Source organism: Mustelus asterias, chromosome 15 (assembly GCF_964213995.1).
Source record: "Mustelus asterias chromosome 15, sMusAst1.hap1.1, whole genome shotgun sequence".
Taxonomy (NCBI): Eukaryota; Metazoa; Chordata; class Chondrichthyes; order Carcharhiniformes; family Triakidae; genus Mustelus; species Mustelus asterias.
Window position 1 is genome coordinate 49858696 of NC_135815.1, and position 20660 is coordinate 49879355.

The 20660-nt window shown below is 42.6% G+C and overlaps 1 protein-coding gene across 1 annotated transcript in view; it reads left to right on the forward strand.

Annotated features, from left to right (window-relative positions):
* Positions 1–18336, forward strand: part of LOC144504500 (echinoderm microtubule-associated protein-like 6) — a 376096-nt gene extending 357760 nt beyond the window's left edge. Inside the window, exons 40-42 of the mRNA XM_078229865.1 lie at positions 10249–10402; positions 15314–15414; positions 18312–18336. Of these exons, the coding sequence (XP_078085991.1) occupies positions 10249–10402; positions 15314–15414; positions 18312–18336 (280 nt within the window). The remainder of the gene's footprint in view (positions 1–10248; positions 10403–15313; positions 15415–18311) is intronic.
* Positions 18337–20660: the final 2324 nt, after the last annotated feature.

A 20660-nucleotide genomic window follows, 5' to 3' on the forward strand; every position in this document is an offset into this window, starting at 1 on the left:
AGTGAAAGTAATAGGGCAATTGTTATGGGGGATTTTAACTTGACTAATATTGACTGGAATTGTTATAGCTCTAGCTCATTAGAGGGGTCAGTTTTTGTTCAAAGCGTGCAGGAAGGTTTTTTGACTCAGTATGTAGACAGGCCAACTAGAGGTGAGGCTATATTGGATCTGGTGCTGGGAAATGAGCCAGACCAGGTGCTAGACTTGGAAGTTGGTGTGCATTTTGGTGATAGTGACCACAATTCGGTTACGTTCACCTTAGTGATGGAAAGGGATAGGCATGAACCTCGGGCCAGTGGTTTTAGCTGGGGGAAGGGTAATTATGAGGCTATTAGGAGAGAATTAGGAAACATAGGTTGGACTAGGAGATTACAGGGACTGGGAACGTCCGACATGTGGAGTTTTTTCAAGGAGCAGCTACTGCGAGTCTGTGATAGGTATGTCCCTGTCAGGCAAGGAGGAATTGGTAGGGCTAGGGAACCGTGGTGCACCAAAAAAGTTTCTTTGTTGGTTAAAAAGAAAAAGGAGGCTTATGTTCGGATGAGACGTGAGCACTCGGGTAGTGCACTAGAAAGCTTTAGATTGGCTAAGAGGGAGTTGAAGAGCGAGCTTAGAAGGGCTAAAAGGGGACATGAGAAGACTTTGGCGGATAGGGTTAAAGAGAATCCTAAGGCGTTCTATAGGTATGTCAAGAACAGAAGGTTGGTTAGGGCAAGTTTAGGGCCAGTTATAGATGGCAGAGGGAAGTTATGTGTGGAACCGGAGGAGATTGGTGAAGCATTGAACCAATATTTCTCTTCGGTGTTCACGCAAGGGGACATGAATATAGCTGAGGAGGACACTGGGTTGCAGGGGAGTAGAATAGACAGTATTACAGTTGATAAGGAGGATGTGCAGGATATTCTGGAGGGTCTGAAAATAGATAAATCCCCTGGTCCGGATGGGATTTATCCAAGGATTCTCTGGGAGGCAAGAGAAGTGATTGCAGAGCCTCTGGCTCTGATCTTCAGGTCGTCGTTGGCCTCTGGTATAGTACCAGAAGATTGGAGGTTAGCGAATGTTGTCCCATTGTTTAAGAAGGGGAACAGAGACTTCCCCGGGAATTATAGACCGGTGAGTCTCACTTCTGTTGTCGGCAAGATGTTGGAAAAAATTATAAGGGATAGGATTTATAGTTATTTGGAGAGTAATGAATTGATAGGTGATAGTCAGCATGGTTTTGTGGCAGGTAGGTCGTGCCTTACTAACCTTATTGAGTTTTTTGAGAAAGTGACCAAGGAGGTGGATGGGGGCAAGGCAGTGGACGTGGTATATATGGATTTTAGTAAGGCGTTTGATAAGGTTCACCATGGTAGGCTTCTGCAGAAAATGCAGATGTATGGGATTGGGGGTGATCTAGGAAATTGGATCAGGAATTGGCTAGCGGATAGGAAACAGAGGGTGGTGGTTGATAGTAAATATTCATCATGGAGTGCGGTTACAAGTGGTGTACCTCAGGGATCTGTTTTGGGGCCACTGCTGTTTGTAATATTTATTAATGATCTGGATGAGGGTATAGTTGGGTGGATTAGCAAATTTGCTGATGACACCAAAGTCGGTGGTGTGGTAGACAGTGAGGAAGGGTGTCGTAGTTTGCAGGAAGACTTAGACAGGTTGCAAAGTTGGGCCGAGAGGTGGCGGATGGAGTTTAATGCGGAGAAGTGTGAGGTAATTCACTTTGGTAGGAATAACAGATGTGTTGAATATAGGGCTAACGGGAGGACTTTGAATAGTGTGGAGGAGCAGAGGGATCTAGGTGTATGTGTGCATAGATCCCTGAAAGTTGGGAATCAAGTAGATAAGGTTGTTAAGAAGGCATATGGTGTCTTGGCGTTTATTGGTAGGGGGATTGAATTTAGGAGTCGTAGCGTTATGTTGCAACTGTACACAACTCTGGTGCGGCCGCACTTGGAGTACTGTGTGCAGTTCTGGTCCCCACATTACAGGAAGGATGTGGAGGCTTTGGAGAGGGTGCAGAGGAGGTTTACCAGGATGTTGCCTGGTATGGAGGGGAGATCCTATGAGGAGAGGCTGAGGGATTTGGGATTGTTTTCGCTGGAAAGGCGGCGGCTAAGAGGGGATCTTATTGAAACATATAAGATGATTAGAGGTTTAGATAGGGTGGATAGTGATAGCCTTTTTCCTCTGATGGAGAAATCCAGCACGAGGGGGCATGGCTTTAAATTGAGGGGGGGTAGTTATAGAACCGATGTCAGGGGTAGGTTCTTTACCCAGAGGGTGGTGAGGGATTGGAATGCCCTGCCAGCATCAGTTGTAAATGCGCCTAGTTTGGGGGCGTTTAAGAGATCCGTAGATAGGTTCATGGACGAAAAGAAATTGGTTTAGGTTGGAGGGTCACAGTTTTTTTTTTTAACTGGTCGGTGCAACATCGTGGGCCGAAGGGCCTGTTCTGCGCTGTAATGTTCTATGTTCTATGTTCTAAAGAACAAAGAACAAAGAACAGTACAGCACAGGAAACAGGCCCTTCGGCCCTCCAAGCCTGTGCCGCTCCTTGGTCCAACTCGACCAATCGTTTGTATCCCTCCATTCCCAGGCTGCTCATGTGACTATCCAGGTAAGTCTTAAACGATGTCAGCGTGCCTGCCTCCACCACCCTACTTGACAGCGCATTCCAGGTCCCCACCACCCTCTGTGTAAAAAACGTCCCTCTGATGTCTGAGTTATACTTCGCCCCTCTCACCTTGAGCCCGTGACCCCTCGTGATCGTCACCTCCGACCTGGGAAAAAGCTTCCCACTGTTCACCCTATCTATACCCTTCATAATCTTGTATACCTCTATTAGATCTCCCCTCATTCTCCGTCTTTCCAAGGAGAACAACCCCAGTCTACCCAATCTCTCCTCATAGCTAAGACCCTCCATACCAGGCAACATCCTGGTAAACCTTCTCTGCACTCTCTCCAATGCCTCCACGTCCTTCTGGTAGTGCGGCGACCAGAACTGGACGCAGTACTCCAAATGTGGCCTAACCAGCGTTCTATACAGCTGCATCATCAGACTCCAGCTTTTATACTCTATACCCCGTCCTATAAAGGCAAGCATACCATATGCCTTCTTCACCACCTTCTCCACCTGTGTTGCCACCTTCAAGGATTTGTGGACCAGATTCCACTTTGTAGCTTTTTCTTTAACATGAATCACCAACACATATTACACACAAATTAACAGACAAATGATACTTCAAATAAAAAGATAAATTTAACTTTAAATAATTAGTACAACAAAGATAGGTCTTACACAATCACAAGCTCTTGCAGCACTCCCTGCACAATAGGACAGTGTAGATACATTGCTCCACAATATATTGTTTTTTTTATGCAGGGTAGACAAGAAGTCTGATCCAACAACAGCTTTCACTTTTGAGCTTCATGGGTACAAATATATTCAGTAAGGCACACTTCTATGAACCTTCTTGCCCTTGGGTCACAAGAACCTAATGGTGTAGCTTTCCAGAGTTCCTTTTCAACTGACCTACCAATTTCACTCTGGTTCATGGTTTGGTCATTTGTGTGAAAACACCCAATTCTTTAACATTTCTAAGCTCTTCCCACAGCTTTCCAGGTTTTAGACCTTATTAGCCAGCTCACGCAGTGCTTTCAAGAGCTCCTGCCTACTTTTCAACCAAACAGAAAAACTGAACTCTTCCTGAAAGTGACTTCCTTCTTCTCCTTCCAAGAATTCTGTGTTCCTCTTTCTGTCTCTATCTTCTTTTTCTTTGTGCCTGTATCTATCTTCACCCTGCAGCTCTCCTTTGTGTCTGACCATATGGCTTCTGTCTAAACTTCCTGTTGCTACTGCTTCCAGGTCAAGGATCACCAGTATTCCTCGTTATCCAAGAAAATTACAATGGATCCCTTTATGATTGACGCAAAAACTTAAAAGTCCTTTTCAAACATTCATAAATACAACTACAGATTCCAGAGACATTTTAAATAATTTACAGATTTTCCTTACTACACTGCTTCCAGGTCAAAGGTCATCACAATTTGAATGAGAGCTTTTAGCAATATCAAATTCCAACATTGTTTATAATAATTTTCCACAGAAAGTATTTGGGAAAAGAAATGCTTTAAAAACTTGTTTAAAAATGTTAAAACAAGGAGTTAAAATCCAAATGAGCTACCTTTGATGTTATTTCCTCACATCCTTTAAATAATAAGTAATTAATTAACCTGACTCAGCAGCTGCTAAGCACCTCATAATCATCACATTGAAAAGTTTATGGACTAGAAATTAGATAGCCTTGTTTTTTTGGGTGTGGAGGTCACAATTCTGAACCTGACCCTACCAATGCAGATATTGGTGGGAAACACAGATAATTGGTGTCTCTTCTGCATGATATTGACTCGAATGATTATCGTGCTGCTGCCTGCATCTTCAAACTGCCTTACACTTTTCGTGCTCAGCAGAGGAGACAGGCTGCAGAAAGGCCATTCTCAGATCAGAATGGAACAGGAGTGGAAAGATCAACTCCTGGAGTCTAGTCCTGAGAACCTGGCATCAGAGCTACAAAATTTCTAACGATCTCACGAGGGTGAGCAATGTCAGTGAATGCATCTTCATGTGACATCAACTACCTGCCAGAATGCACTCACCTCGTGGCACTCAGAACTCATGTCTAACACTCAACTTGCCCATGCACATCTACCAATGTTGCCATTGTCACATCCACCTCTTACGGCCTCCACATATCTCCAGCTATTCAGTTATGGCAGGCCTATCACCCAAACAGTGCTAGCAGGCCACCTTCTGCCCTCTCTCTTGCAGAAAATGTTGGCATAAAATCAAAGGGAGCAGAGCCAATGGAGACAGAAATGCTTTCATCTCCTGAGCCCCACAAAGGAGATAATTGTCCACATCAAGGAGCCGGCTGCAATTGGGCACAGGGCATCTGATGTCAGTGAAAACATTTAGGATAGTGGCCCCTTCCCCAACCCCCAGCATATCCTCATTCTGCTATCTGGCATAATGAGACATCTGGCAAAAACCTCTTGTTTTGCAACCACCTCCCTCCACAACCACCCACCCCAACTCTCCCAAATCAATCTTCCCCTCCTGAGTTTCTCATGCTAAAATTGGCAATTACCCAACCACAGGAGCCCCAGAGAGAAGAAAGAAAATATCTGTACAGCACTAATGAAGGGGCCTCAATACTTGATCTGACACTCACAGCCTGCACTCAGATACTGCATGTACCTTGGAGGCTAGCATAGAGTTGCGTCCCCCAACATGTGTGGGTTGTGGGACACAAGTAGCCTGCAGCCAAGTGAGGGGTAAAGAATGGTTTATTTACCAACTTATTGGAGGGTAAGGTGGCAGATGTGTACCGTTGCACAGGACTCCAAGTGTGGCATAAAGGAGATCACTAATGGACACGCATACCAAGATGCTGGATGCATTGACTGGTCTCCCTGATAGCCTCCATGAAGCATGGAGGAGTCATAGAATTCCTACAGTGCAGAAGGAGGCCATTCGGTCCATCAAGCCTGCATTGACAACAATCCCACCCAGCCCTATCCCTGTAACCCCATGTATTTATCTTGCTAATCCCTCTAACAATAAGGGGCAATTTAGCATGGCAAAACCACCTAACCTGCACATCTTTGGACTTATGCCTGTAAAGTTCATACATTAGTGCTGGTCAAATTTACACAATTCTGGCGGTCAGGTTCATACATTAGTGTAGTCAGAAAAACAAAGATTTAAATGATTTACAATTTAATTGGTAATTATTAGAAATAAGGTACAGTTAAGTGGGTCTAATTTGCTGTTTCTGTGTAAGGAGGGGTTAAGTTATAGTTAGATTCAGGGCGGACAAAGGTGTTTTTATGTGTGGTGGTTTACTCAGTTCTAACTGTGTTTCTATTCTGCTTAGAGGTGGTTACGGCATAAAGTTGTTGCTTAGAACCCTGGGGCCCTTTTAAGAAAGAAGGATTTTTAAAATTTAGCTTTAGCTGAATTTGTTTGCAGTTAAAGGTAGGATGCCAGGGAGTGAACATCTCTCAACGCTGTCAGGAAAAGACAAGACGAGGGCATGGTGCAGAGCTTGCCTTCTCCACAGCCACTACTTCATATCCCTGTCAACCTGAAAACTTAAAGCCACTGCTGCTCCCATACCTGTTGCAGCCTTTCGTGTGGACAGGTCACCTACTCATCTGCTCCCTGCTGAGAATGTGGCAACGCTCTTTGGAAAATTCAGGAAATCACTAAAACACTTCTATCGGGACATTCCAGAGTACTTCCAGTCACTTTGCAATAGATAATATTCCATAAAATTACCTTACCTGCATGTTGAGAGCCTGGATCTTTAAGTAACAGTAGTGCAAGGCCCATCTTTCAGCTTCATGTCTGTTGTTTGCAGAGTGAGCAACAAAGAGGCTGTCAGCACCTTCTTTGACCAAATTTGGAATCTTGGCATCACATCGCTGGTTGGGAAGTGTGACATCATGATAGCGTAGATTCAAAGTCTTCCGATGCATAAGGGACACTCCTGCATGCGCCCTTCTTATCGGGAAACGCCATGTGGTCCACACAGGATGTGGCTGATAATGCAGGGCAGACATGTAGAGTGGCCTCCATAGTGCCACTGCAAGTGGCTTGACATAGGCAATTTTGTATCCTCTGTTCCTTTTTGGCTGTGACTAGAGGGAGATAAAAAGGCAGTTGGTGAACTTCAGCAAAGATTTTGAAATCAGTTGGGTTTTAAAACAGAATACTGACAGGGCAGCTTGAATAAACAAAGAAAAAGAATGCAGGATATTATTTAGAGTGAAACTTTCAACCCTGGCCAATACATAAATTGGTAATAGTGGATTCATTGCCAATGGAAAGAAAACCTAAGTATGCAATGGACAAATGATCCTCTATTGCTGTTTTATGTCCCCACTGAAGTTGAAATTTTTGCCTAGTTTCTTTAATTTGAGTAGGAGAACCTACTGAATTGAGGGAGTATAATGAGTTCATTATTTTACATTATTACATGAAAACAGATTCTACTAGTTGAACAGATTTTGATCATAACTTTTTTCTAACTTTACTTGCTGTGAAATAAAACAGCTTAACAATAAGTAAATGGCCTCAAGTATTACAAGTATTTCTGTCTGCCTGAAATGAAATTGAGGGAACATCTATGCAAAAGACAATAATTCAAGTATATATTATGAGGGTCATTTTACACCTTTAGGTTACACTATTGTATAGTTGAATATTTGATAGTACAGGCGCGCTCATTCCAAAATGTAAGATGTTCATGTCACTTACGGAAGTGATTAACACTACTGTACCTTAGAAAATATAAATTTGTAACTATCAATTTATTAGTTGTTTGTACAGATGACAAAATTATTCACTGCCTCAGTATTTAATATATGAACTTTTCATCTGTTCTCTCCTTTGATTTTGTCAGTATATAAAAGTGTTCTCTTGCCTAGTCATGATAATTCTCATGAATAGTCTCTTCAAAACCACTGACAACTGTAACTGACTCACTCTGTATTCACAGCATTTTCTGCTTTCGTTCAAAATTCCCAGTATTTGTCACTTTTTTATGTAGAACAAGTTTGAAGTTCACAAACGGTGATATTAATAATATCTAATGTTACAGAAAAAGCTACTGATTTTTCAGAAATAATTTTATACTGTTATATTAACCTATTACTTAAAAGATAAACAGATATATTAAGTTAATCTAAAGAATTTTAACATGTCAACCTAGATTTTGCTGAAGAGGGGCACCTTGCGCTGTGTTCCATTTGTTTGAATATTTTTCCTCAGCCTGAAACACTTTTGTACTGCAAGTCACTGAAAATGTGAGCTGATCAGGATGCAGTAAGGACACTGGGGCATCAGTGACTGTGGCAAATGACAGGACAAATGGTTTATCTCCTTAACCAATAAGATTTAAAGATAGAGAGGTTGAATAACATTGCAGAAACATAACATTCTTCACTGAAAGGATCCTTACATGATTAAATACAACCTAACTTTCGTTGGTGAGTTTAATTTGTTCTGACAGTGCAAATACAGTCATAACTGTAAAATCTCAGATCCAGATTTTCATCTCAGCGGAGAGGCTCTCTGACCTGGCAAAAATCCCAGAAATGGCTGTATTTTCTAAGTCCTGCCTCTGAGCCTGACAATTCCCATCTTTGCGGAGGTGGGACTAGAGTCAGGCCAGGGTTCACACATGTTCAGATCACAGAGGCAGCTGCCCATTTAAGTCATCAGCTGTCTCACTGACTTCTGATTCTTTAACTCTGTCTGTGTGAATTCCAGAGTTCACAGGGCAGACCAGGTTAGAGGAGGTCTGAACTTGGTGGATTCTTTGGATAGCCAGGGTACCTCTTTGGAGAGGTGAGATACCCCTTTGGATAGGGTCCCAGGACATCTTTGGGAGAGGTATGGCACCCTGTGGAAGAGGTAAGGCATACTTTGGTAGAAGCAAGACACTCTTTGGGATGGTAGAATTAAACATGATTATGCACTTTTTATGCACAAACTCATCTAAACTGTCCAGTTGTTGAGGAACTGTCAAATCTGTGCAGGAGGTGTTGCAGCTGTCCAAGCTATCCAGGAATTTTCAAAGCTATCAAAACTGTCCTAGAAGTGTCAAAGTAATCCTGGATGTGTCACTGCTGTCAAAACTGTCCAGGACGTGTGCAAGACTACTCAGTGACATGGCATGGAGGAGGTATGGGTAAAGGGTGGTGTGCGGGGCAAAGTTGGCATAGGAGATATGAGGGCCATGTTGGGTGGGTAGAGGGGCATGGATTGGCCATGAAGTTTGAGTGGGTTCATGGGTTGGCATAAGTTAGCATGAATGGGGAATAACGAGAGTGTGGAAGGAATGAGAGGGGATGAGGGATGGAAACATGTTTTAAAATTTAGATGAAGTGCTAGGGCTTAGAGGCAGGACATGCACTCACACTCTTCACATGGTTGCCTCTGCATTCATTCCAGAGTTACCCATCCTGACTCCCATTTCAGCCTGCCCTCTTGCACCTCCCCAACCAGAAATCTGTGCTGTGGGCAGCCAATTTTAAAGGTTGGGTTCGCTGAGCCTGGAGATCTCCTGACTCTGCTCACCCAACTTAAGGATAAAAATCTGGGCCTCATATGGCAAGCTTTCATTTTCACAAAGATAATGACAGAGCAACACCCATGAAGTATCCTTTTCTCACCACAAATTACTGAATTATTTGCACAGTAATAACAGTGTGCATATTTAACTCACTGTTAATTTGCTAGCAATTTCTGGACCTTTATTTGTTATTTCCAGGCTTCTGCTTTCCCCATTCTTTGCTTTCCAATTTTCATTGTTTAAAATGTATTTTTATCATCTAATATAACTTTCTTCAACAGAATGTCAAATTTATTTGCTCCCATTATCCAACTTGGAGGAGATGGGATGAACATTCAAAAATTGGTGCTTTAATTGTTTGAAAAGTAACTGCAAAATTCCATCAGTTAACTAGTCAAAGACCAAGTGTAAATCATTGAAATATTTCCAATACAGACATGAACAAGCCAACTTGGAACTTTTGATTTTTCAATACCAAATAGAATTCCGTTAATGCTGAACAAATGTTCATCCACTACATCGGGAGCATAATTTATTTTAAGTGAGGTAACTGAACCTTGCAGCAGTGGAGATTTAAATTCAAAAGGCAAAACATTCAAATAAAGAAATATCTCTTAAGTATTAACAGTGTTGAGGGTTTTTTATTAGTGGTCCATGTCTCAGTTACACATTGGCTTAGAATTTCCATTTCCTGTCAGAGGAGAGACTTGACTTTCCCCAGCTAGACTAACCGCAGTGTGACTTGCCCATTTTCATGGATTGATGGTCATAAACAAGCATAATGGGCTCTCAGCAGGATCCTCACAACAGACAGGGTGTCCACCACTGCAAGATGGGGAGATATAGGTGACAATGCAACAGGACACCAAAAAGAAAGAGGAAAGCAAATTCTTCACACTTTATTTTCAGTTTAAAAAGACTCGAAGAACCATGGGATTTTAAAAAGAGAGAGCAGCCTTAGGGAAAGGAGGTGTAATGGAGGAAAATCCAACTCTTTGTATGAATTGAAAAGCAAGTATTGATATTTATCGAGACTGGAATAATGCAAGCTCTTATTGTAGAAATTTTAAAATGATCAATTTTATGATGCATTTTTATTCTCTTTGAATAGCATTTTGGGAGATGAGGTCCTTGGAATTTGGCCACGAAATGCTGATAAAGCAGATGTCAACTGTGCTTGTGTATCCCATGCTGGGTTAAATCTAATGACAGGGGATGACTTTGGTTTGGTGAAGCTTTTTGATTTTCCTTGCACTGAAAAATATGTAAGTGAAATATTAATGCTTAAGCTGAAATATCAATCATAAATTATGAAAATCTTTTAATTTAATTTCTGGTGTAAATGTCACATATACTTGATTATTACTTTACCATAGTCATAAAGGATCCTAGAAAATGTTTAGAACCTGGAACTCCTGGACCTTGGCAGGGATGGCAGGAGCAGTGTAACCAATTTGGCTGGGGCAGGATTTGAAATGAAGAGGACGATCTTACAAAAACATTCTAAGTGCCGAATGAACATGAAAACATGAGAGAATCGCACCCGTTTTTTGGGCGAGCTCTCAGATGGTATCTAACGCCACTTAGTGCAAAAAAAGAGACAAAGTGTGATTCACACCAGTATGGGGGGAAAGGGGGAGTGGACAGAGTCTATTCTCGCCAGGAAGCTGGCTACTGACTGCGTCTTCATCCCTGTGTTCTGTGTACATGTACATAGTACACCGAGAGGTCAGACACTTCCTCCCCCCCCTCCCCCCCCCCCCCCCGGATATCACCTTCCACACCCCGTTGGATATCGTCCCCACACCCCTTAACATTGTCGCTTCCCCCCCCCCCCGCCGCCGCCAAGATCACTGGCCTCGCCAGCCGATTCCTGGCCTCCCTGCCGATTGCTGGTCTTCCCGGCCGATCACCGCCCCGATAAGAACATAAGAAATAGGAGCAGGAGTAAGCCATCTAGCCCCTCGAGCCTGCCCCGCCATTCAATAAGATCATGGCTGATCTGGTGGATCAGTTCCACTTACCCACCTGATCCCTATAACCCCTAATTCCCTTACCGATCAGGAATCCATCTATCCGTGATTTAAACATATTCAACGAGGTAGCCTCCACCACTTCAGTGGGCAGAGAATTCCAGAGATTCACCACCCTCTGAGAGAAGAAGTTCCTCCTCAACTCTGTCCTAAACTGACCCCCCTTTATTTTGAGGCTGTGCCCTCTAGTTCTAGTTTCCTTTCTAAGTGGAAAGAATCTCTCCACTTCTACCCTATCCAGCCCCTTCATTATCTTATAGGTCTCTATAAGATCCCCCCTCAGCTTCTAAATTCCAACGAGTACGGAACCCAATCTGCTCAGTCTCTCCTCATAATCAACACCCCTCATCTCTGGTATCAACCTGGTGAACCTTCTCTGCACTCCCTCCAAGGCCAATATATCCTTCCGCAAATAAGGGGACCAATACTGCACACAGTATTCCAGCTGTGGCCTCACCAATGCCCTGTACAGATGCAGCAAGACATCTCTGCTTTTATATTCTATCCCCCTTGCGATATAGGCCAACATCCCATTTGCCTTCTTGACCACCTGTTGCACCTGCAGACTGGGTTTTTGAGTCTCATGCACAAGGACCCCCAGGTCCCTCTGCACAGCAGCATGTTGTAATTTATTTCCATTTAGATAATAATCCAATCTGCTATTATTTCTTCCAAAGTGAATAACCTCGCATTTGTTAACGTTATACTCCATCTGCCAGATCCTCGCCCACTCACTCAGCCTGTCCAAATCTCTCTGCAGACCTTCTACGCCCTCCACATGATTCACTTTTCCACTTATCTTTGTGTCGTCTGCAAACTTTGTTACCCTACTCAGTCCCCTCCTCCAGATCGTCTATATAAATGGTAAATAGTTGAGGCCCCAGTACCGATCACTGCGGCACACCACTAGTTACCATCTGCCAACCAGAAAAGCACCCATTTATTCTGACTCTCTGCTTCCTGTCGGATAGCCAATCCCCAGTCCACGCTAACAGCCTACCCCCAACTCTGTGTGACCCAATCTTCTTCAGCAACTTTTTGTGAGGCACCTTATCAAACCCCTTTTGGAAATCCAAAAACACCGCATCCACCGGTTCCCCTCCGTCAACCGCACTAGTCACATCTTCATAAAAATCCAACAAGTTCGTCAAGCACGACTTTCCCCTCATGAATCCATGCTGAGTCTGCTTAATCGAACCATTCTTATCCAGATGGCCTGCTATTTCTTCTTTAATGATGGATTCCAGCATTTTCCCAACTACAGACGTTAAGCTAACCGGCCTGTAGTTACCCGCCTTTTGTCTATTTCCTTTTTTAAACAGCGGCGTAACATTAGCCGTTTTCCAATCCGCCGGCACTACCCCAGAATCCAACGAATTTTGATAAATAACCACTAACGCATCTGCTATTACCTCTGACATTTCTTTCAGTACCCTGGGATGCATTCCATCCAGGCCCGGGGACTTGTCCACCTTCAGTCCCGTTAGTCTACCAAGCACTGCTTCCTTGGAACATTAATTGTATTGAGTACCTCTCCTCCTACCAACCCTCTTTCGTTAATATTCGGTAAACTATTTGTGTCTTCCACTGTGAAGACCAACACAAAAAACTTATTTAAAGTTTCAGCCATTTCCTCATTTCCCACTATTAAATCCTTCCTCTCGTCCTCCAAGGGTCCAACATTCACTCTTGTCACTCTATTCCTTTTTATATATTTGTAAAAGCTTTTACTATCATTTTTTTATATTTAGAGCTAGCCTAGTTTCATAACCTATCTTTCCTTTCTTTATCGCTTTCTTAGTCGTTCTTTGTTGTTTCTTAAAGTTTTCCCAATCTTCCGATTCTCAACTATTTTTGGCCACTCTACCCATCGGTGTTTAATTTAATATTCTCCTTAATTTCCTACGTTATCCACGGCTGGTTATCCCTTTTCTTACAGTCCTTCTTTATCACGGGAATATATTGTTGCTGAGTACTGAAAAGGATCTCCTTAAAAATCCTCCACTGTTCCTTAGCTGTCCTACCTACCAGTCTGCTCTCCCAGTCCACCTTAGCCAATTCAGCCCTCATCCTATTGTACTTCCCTCTGTTCAAACAGAGGACAGTGGTATGGGACCCTACTTTCTCCTCTTTCATTTGTATCAGAAATTTGACCATATTGTGATAACCTAACCCCCCCCCAGCCAATTGTTGCCCTGAAACCCCCCCCCGCCAGCAGATTGCCGCCCCAGCCAATCCACGTTTGCAGAATATGCAGCACCCTCCTGCCTCCCCTTAATGGCCCAGCCCCATTGTGGCCCCTCCCCTTCCCATACACCCTGCCCCTTGGCACTGTCCAGTGCCTGGTGAGCACTGCCAGGGTTTCAGGCTGGCAGTGCCAAGCTGGCACTGTTCAAAGGACACTGCCTCTCCCCTCCACTCCCAACTACACGGGGGGCCTCAATGGCCTCTGGTCCCACCGGTGAAGGCATCATGTCTGGTCTCTGTTGCTAGGGACCATACATGATTCTCACCTGTGAGAATCTCCAGTCGAGGCCATTAAAGCAAGTGAGCCAGGACGATAGCATGCTGGGCTCACTAAACATATTTAAGTATGAAATTAAATATTAAAATCAGCCACGTAGTTGATTACACCAGCAATTCAGTGCGAGATCAGCTCCTCAAACCTGTTACACCATTCAATTAAATCAAATCTGGTCTGCACCTCAACTTTATTTACTTCCTCTTCGTCACATATTCCTTGATTGAAATCTTTCGATCTCAAACTTTAAAAATTCAATTGACCAGAATCCATAACCTCTTGGGGAGAATTCCAATTTTCCACTGCCCTTTATGTGAGAAAGGTTTTACGGATTTCACTCTTAAATGCCTAAGATTAGCTTTTAAGAGTTAGCTCCACTTTCCATATCCCCCACATCTACCCTGTCAAATCATTGTATTACTTTAAATATCATATTCAGACCACTCCTCAATCTTCTCACCTCAAGTTAATATGAACCAATTATTTAACTGTTGCAATCTTACCATCTGTCACAAATTTAACTAGCTGTTTCCTTTGTAGAAAAATCATTTTCCATTAGAGAAGTGGCAATTTTAAATTCTTAAAAATGCTTTTGATCTACAACCACTTTCAGCCAAAATAGTTGGCCCCTTTTAAAGTGCTGATACAAAACTTTTGATCCCTCTTCTTCACTGACACCACACGCACTCTGCCTGCAAAAATATCAGCAAGTCCGAATCGTGCTGCACAAGCCTGTGGGCGGGGCTTAACGCACCCAAAACTCTGCAGCTCCAATCGACACCTCCAACTGCGAATGCACAGAAAAAAAGATAGAATGCTGCTCCCCTGCCACATCCCTCCTGGGCCGGATAATGCCTCCCCCTGGCCCCCACAGACATTGCCCCACCCCCCCCCCCCAACATTACTGACTCCCTTATCCCCTCACACCCCCGCCACCCAGTCCGATCGCAAACCCCACCTTCCCTCCACCGATATCAGGCAAAGTGATCCACCCTCCACCTTCCCCCCACTGATCTCAGGCAGAGTGGTAGCAGACCTCCCTGTCTCCCACTGATCACAGTCAGAGTGGCAGCGGCCCCTCTTTCCCCGCCACCACCAAACTCAAGCAGAGAGCCGTCAGACCCACCTTCTCCCCTACCCCTCCACACCGATCTCAAGCAGTAATCTCGGCACTTACCTCCTCACTATCTCTCACTGATGAAATGCCCAAATCAGACTTATATGGAGCATGTCTGTTTTGCACCGATTCTGGATGGGCAATCGCGATGATAAAGGGGGAAGAGCCGGTAAAGTTGGGCGTGCAGCCCATTAAACCAATTTAAATGCATGCAACTGCATTTAAATGGCCGTCGCGCCCATTTTGGGCGCGGTCCAATCGCGGCCGCTTTTGGGCCTTGGTAAAGGAGGAACCAGCCTGGAGGCAGGCGTGGATTACACTACTCACCTCACGCTCGATGGCTATGGTTGCCTGTGAATGAATCTGACCTTGATGGAGTTAGGAATGCAGCAGACTGGCAGCCAGAAGTCCCACTGCACTGCAATGATTGCAGAGCAGGCCCAAAGAATTTTATCTTTTATATAAACTAGTAATTTTGCATTTTTCTTTTGTTTGTTTTTGATAGGCAAAACACAAACGTTATTTTGGTCATTCTGCTCATGTGACCAACGTACGCTTTTCCCACGATGACAAGTATGTTATCAGTGCTGGTGGCGATGACTGCAGGTAAGATACTTCTTAGTGACCACAAAGAATGTGAAGAACCTTTGATAATAATTCAAGAGCCAATCTCTTTTGTTCAGAGGTTGTGATTGTGACAACACATTTCTCGCCAGGAAGTGAGGGGTGCTATTGCACATGCGTCTTCATCTGTGTCCTTTTTACATGTACAAAGTACAACATTTATTTGTTCATATCACAACTAAACATATATTAATGAAAATGTACTTTGAATGGATTTCAACGAAACTACACGAAAAATATTTTAAAAGGGGAAATGACATTTTTGAAAAATGTTTTTATAAAGAAACAATATCTGCTAACATTGTGAAGGCCCTAGATGATACTGAAATTTGACTAAGCAACAGAATAGGTGTTCAGACAAAGATGATTCAATCCCATTCAATTTGATGACAACCAGCTGGAGACAAACTAAATGTTCTACCAGTTCTTTTTCAAAATGGTATGATCGGTTGAATGCAGAAATCATGAAGTTGATGTCCGAGATGTTCTGCTGCTCCAGAAGCTACTGAACAACATCAGGCATGTGATTCACCACTCAAAATATTGACCAGTGTAAAGAACCTGCATTTACCCCTTATATACAAACTAAACTCACCAGAAAAAATCTAGGATTTGTCCATTCCTGTGCATATGCTCCAACATGTTAAGTCTGAAATATTGCCAAATAACCTGGCTGGATGATGAACATGAACTTTTACAAATTTGGAATCCCATTCCTTCATATTTTAATTATTAATAGTTTTTGGTACTACAGAACTTGAGTATTGCTGAAAAGAGACATGTCAAAGCTTTTTTGTTTTGCATTCATCAGGACACTTCGTAAGAATACCAATATAAGGTAAAACAACGATTTATACTCTATGTGAAGAGTATGCTGATTGGTTGGCAAGTGGCCTCTGGTAGAGATGTTGCCATGGGGAATGCGCCAGTTGATGCTGACTGAGTTAACTGCCAAACATTGTTTGAAATTTAAACCAGATAGCTTGACCCTGATTGGTCAAAGCATTGAGCTGAGGAATGAGTCAGTGAGTGGCTGCCACTTATTTTGTTTTAGCTGAAACTGGTGAAATGTGTGTACCTGTTCTTTCTGTCTGCAAACAGGGTCCGGTGTATTAAAATATGTAACTTGCAGTACTCACAAATGTGACACACGTCTAGCCGGACTGACAATCATAAATTGGTTGTTAGTGGAGGATTATTTAACAAATGTTTTCCAATCGCAGAATCACATCTCATGTTGGACACTTTGGGCCCTATTTTACCATTTTGATTCTAAGTGCTGGGCGGACTTGAAACAAGGAGTGTTTTAGATCCGACTTTTAGACTCGTTCTGAGGTGCCCCCACACACACTCTGCCTGCAAAAATATCACTGAGTCGAATTGTGCTGCACAAGCCTGTGGGCGGGGCTTAACACGCCCAACACACTGCAGCTCCAATCAACGCCTCCAACTGCGAATGCACAGAAAAAAAATGATAGAATGCTGCTCCCCTGCCACATCCCTCCTGGGCCGGATAATGCCTCCCCCTGACCTCCGCAGACATTGCCCCACCACTCCCAACATTACTGATCCCCTTATCCCCCCACACCCCTGCCACCCAGTCCGATCGCAGGCCCCCCCCTTCCCTCCACCGATATCAGGCAAAGTGATCCACCCTCCATCTTCCCCCACTGATCTCAGGCAGAGTGGCAGCGGACCCCCCTTCCCCCCACTGATCTCAGGCAGAGTGGTAGCAGACCCCCCTGATTAGTCAGAGTGGCAATGGCCCCTCCTTCCCCCGCCACACCGATCTCAAGCAGAGAGCAGTCGGACCCACCTTCTCCCCCACCCCTCCACACCGATCTCAAGCATTAATCTCGGCACTTACCTCCTCACTAACCCTCACTGATGAAGCACACGAATTGGACTTATATGGAGCATGTCTGTTTTGCACCGATTCCGGATGGGCAATCGCAATGGTAAAGGGGGAAGAGCCAGTAAAATTGGGCATGCAGCCCATTAAACCAATTTAAATGCATGCAACTGCATTTAAATGGCCGTCGCGCCCATTTCGGGCACGGTCCCAATCGCGGCCACTTTTGGGCCTTGGTAAAGGAGGAACCGGCCCGGAGGCAGGTGTGGATCACACTACTCACCTCACGCTCGACTTTTACCAAGTTTTCACGTCCGAAAACAGGCACAACACGATGATAAAATCGGGCCCTTTGTTTTCAGTTTTGCAAGCATGGGCTGCTTGGGTATGGTCTGTATCTTGTGAAGTGTCCTGAGTCCAAGACAAAAAGCTTCAACATTTTTTTTCAGCAATACTCAATTTTAAGTACTGCTGGAGATTTTTTAAAAAGAGTAACTTTTAAGTTTTTTGTTTCAATCCCTTTTATCTCCTAATCCAATCTTTCTTTCCCTCTTTTTATTTTACTTTCTGGCCCTCATTTGACATTGAATTCAATGTTCTGACAATCTCTAATTAAGAAGGTGCTTGTCCTGTAATAGCAGAAGTGTAGGAATGGTAATGGAATGGTAATCATCTGCCTTTTCATATACTAAGTTGATAAGAAAGGAAAAATACTGTGTGACTTGAACAAAACTGTTCTAATATTTCATATTAATGGGAGATAAAATATAGGTTTTGGATAAAATATCCAAATTGATACATTTTCTGTGGTCCATAAATTTAAGTCTATTCCAAGAATTTGTTTGAAAGTAATTTTCAATAGGAAAATCTGTTGTAATCTGTAGCTTTTAAAATATTTCAGTACTTTATTGCTAAAGAAATCTGGTACATTTTTGCTGAATATTTCAGTTATGTTTAACAGCATAGCATTTTCAATATAAACAAGGAAAATGAACATATTAATATATGCATTCTTGTTTGTTTCCAGTATATTTGTATGGCGATGTCTTTGAAGGAAGAAATAAATGTTTCCCAATGACCTTCTCGTTTAAAAAATGGAATCTTAAATGCCTCAATAACAACTTGGCTGCTATAAAGCAAAACTACTTAAAGGTGCATATATTTGAAAAAAAGATGTGTGTTTGTGTAAGGTATCAAGTCTCCACAATACATTTATTGTGATTGTGAAGCTCATGATGTGAATGTTGCTGAGGCTGCTGAAAGTGAGGACAAAATCTGATGCAATAGTCATTTAACTGTGACTAAGGTTAACTAGAGCCAAAAAAATTAATTTGGATAGGTAGCTTTTGAAATTACCTCCTTAGCGGGTGTTTAGGTATTGCAACAAATGCATGTCCTGCGAATCAAAGCACTAGTGCATTGTGGAGGTGATTATCACAGAGGGATTTTGAAACAGGGTTATTGCCAGCATAATGCAATATCATTTACAACAAGAAAAATGCTGCAGAATTTAGTTCAGGTTTACATGTACATTTTTATTCAGAATAGACAATTCTAAATATTTTTGTTAGTACAGAGGCTTTTAAAGGTTTACACAATTCTTGAAGGTGCAATAGGCTCAATCTATTCCATAGAATAAACAGTGCATAGTTATTAATTGCTGCTAAATAAATTAAGTCATCGCATTTCATTTTATAGGTCTGTTTACTAAGAAAGGATCAAAATTATGACATACAGCCACAGTGTATTAGATGTATATTAGTGCTCTTTCCACCCTTAGTTGTGTGTCTGAATTCAGAGCAGTTCAACTGAAATTAATTTAGTACTATTCTTAATTAGTATTGTATAAGGACGGTGTGTTTTCGGAGGAATTATCAAGCAATTCATAAGTGGTGGGGCAGTTTTTCTGCCCATCTCTCCTACCTCACTGTAATCCACGCCCACTTTCCTGGTCCAGAGTAACCTGGCATGTGGTCCATGCACCTGCTAAACTTCCACTACCAGGAACCAATGAAAAATTGGCATTGGACCAGATGAAAGGCTCAATGGGACAGCAAAGATGACAAATTTTATAAACTTCTTATATCCTCACTAAGACTGTCAAAGGCAAAGGAAATTAGGCTGCAATGGAGGAAGAGCAAGTCATTACCAAGAACCCTCAATTTACAGAATGAGATCATGACCCCTGAGCCTACTGCTGCCTTTCAATTTGCAGTCCCAAGGAGTGGGAGTAATAGAGGCAGATAGGAATGAAATGGGCTGGTAAGGCAGGCCCCAACCCCCAGTCTTCAGTGGTCGCGGCAGGATCAGATGGAAAGAACTAAGACTCCATAAATGCAAGTTGATGCTGAATTGGAGTTCAAGGTAGCACAGTGGCAGTAAGCCTGATCTCTCAATTTTGCATCTATACTGCCCAAGTTTGGGTATCATGCAGGAATGTCAAGCCCCACATCCCTTCTCTACATGTCAAACTGCACCCTTCTATTTTTCTGATTATTGTGTATTTGTTGTCAAGTCCACAGTACCTTTCACAAAGGGTGATCAGAGCTTGAACAATGCCAAAAAGAGTGGTTAAAGCCAGACTAATGGCTTCATTTAAGAAACGGTTTGGTGCTGAATTGGAAAGACAGTTGGGTCGTTCTTCTGGAAGAATAAGATCAAAAGAGATAGGTTTGACTATCTTGTGATGATTTGATTGAGTTGATCTGCAAATATAGAAAGAATGCTGTCTGTGTGTGTAAAGACGCAGCATTATGGTGACAGTTATTTTAGTGAATTGAAAACTAGAGTATAATCGGTTCATGGAACTGAGGCAGATTATAGAAAAGACCATGGATTTTAGTCTCTTTGTTTAGGCTGAGGTAGTCTTTCTGGGCTGTGCCATTATAGTTCTAAATCCTGCACATACTCTGACGAGTACTTAGTAATGCTAAGTATTTTGAAGAAAAAGAATGAATTTTACACAACTTCAGTAGAAAGTATCCATGTACCTAAAATTATGTTTTTCAAATCATGTTTCAGTACTGTCTATTTATGGGTTCCTCTAACTATCCCAAAATGGTACACCTCAGATATTGTTGTTGTTGCTCCTAAATAGTTGAATCCTTTTATGCCATGGCATTCACTTGGATGTTATTTGTATTTCATAGTCCAGCACTGATGAATCATGGTCATGTGACTTGAAGTCCTATGCACAAGTGCCTTTGTACAGTTCCACACAACCAGTTAATTTTTAAATATAAATATTGGCCATACATGGTGCTATCAATTTTAGAAAGATTGAAATAAAACCAGGGCTATGTCTAATCTTGAGTTTGGATTTTAAACTTATCAGCAACATATAAAAACATATCAGATTGCAAGAGTTTTTTGTTAT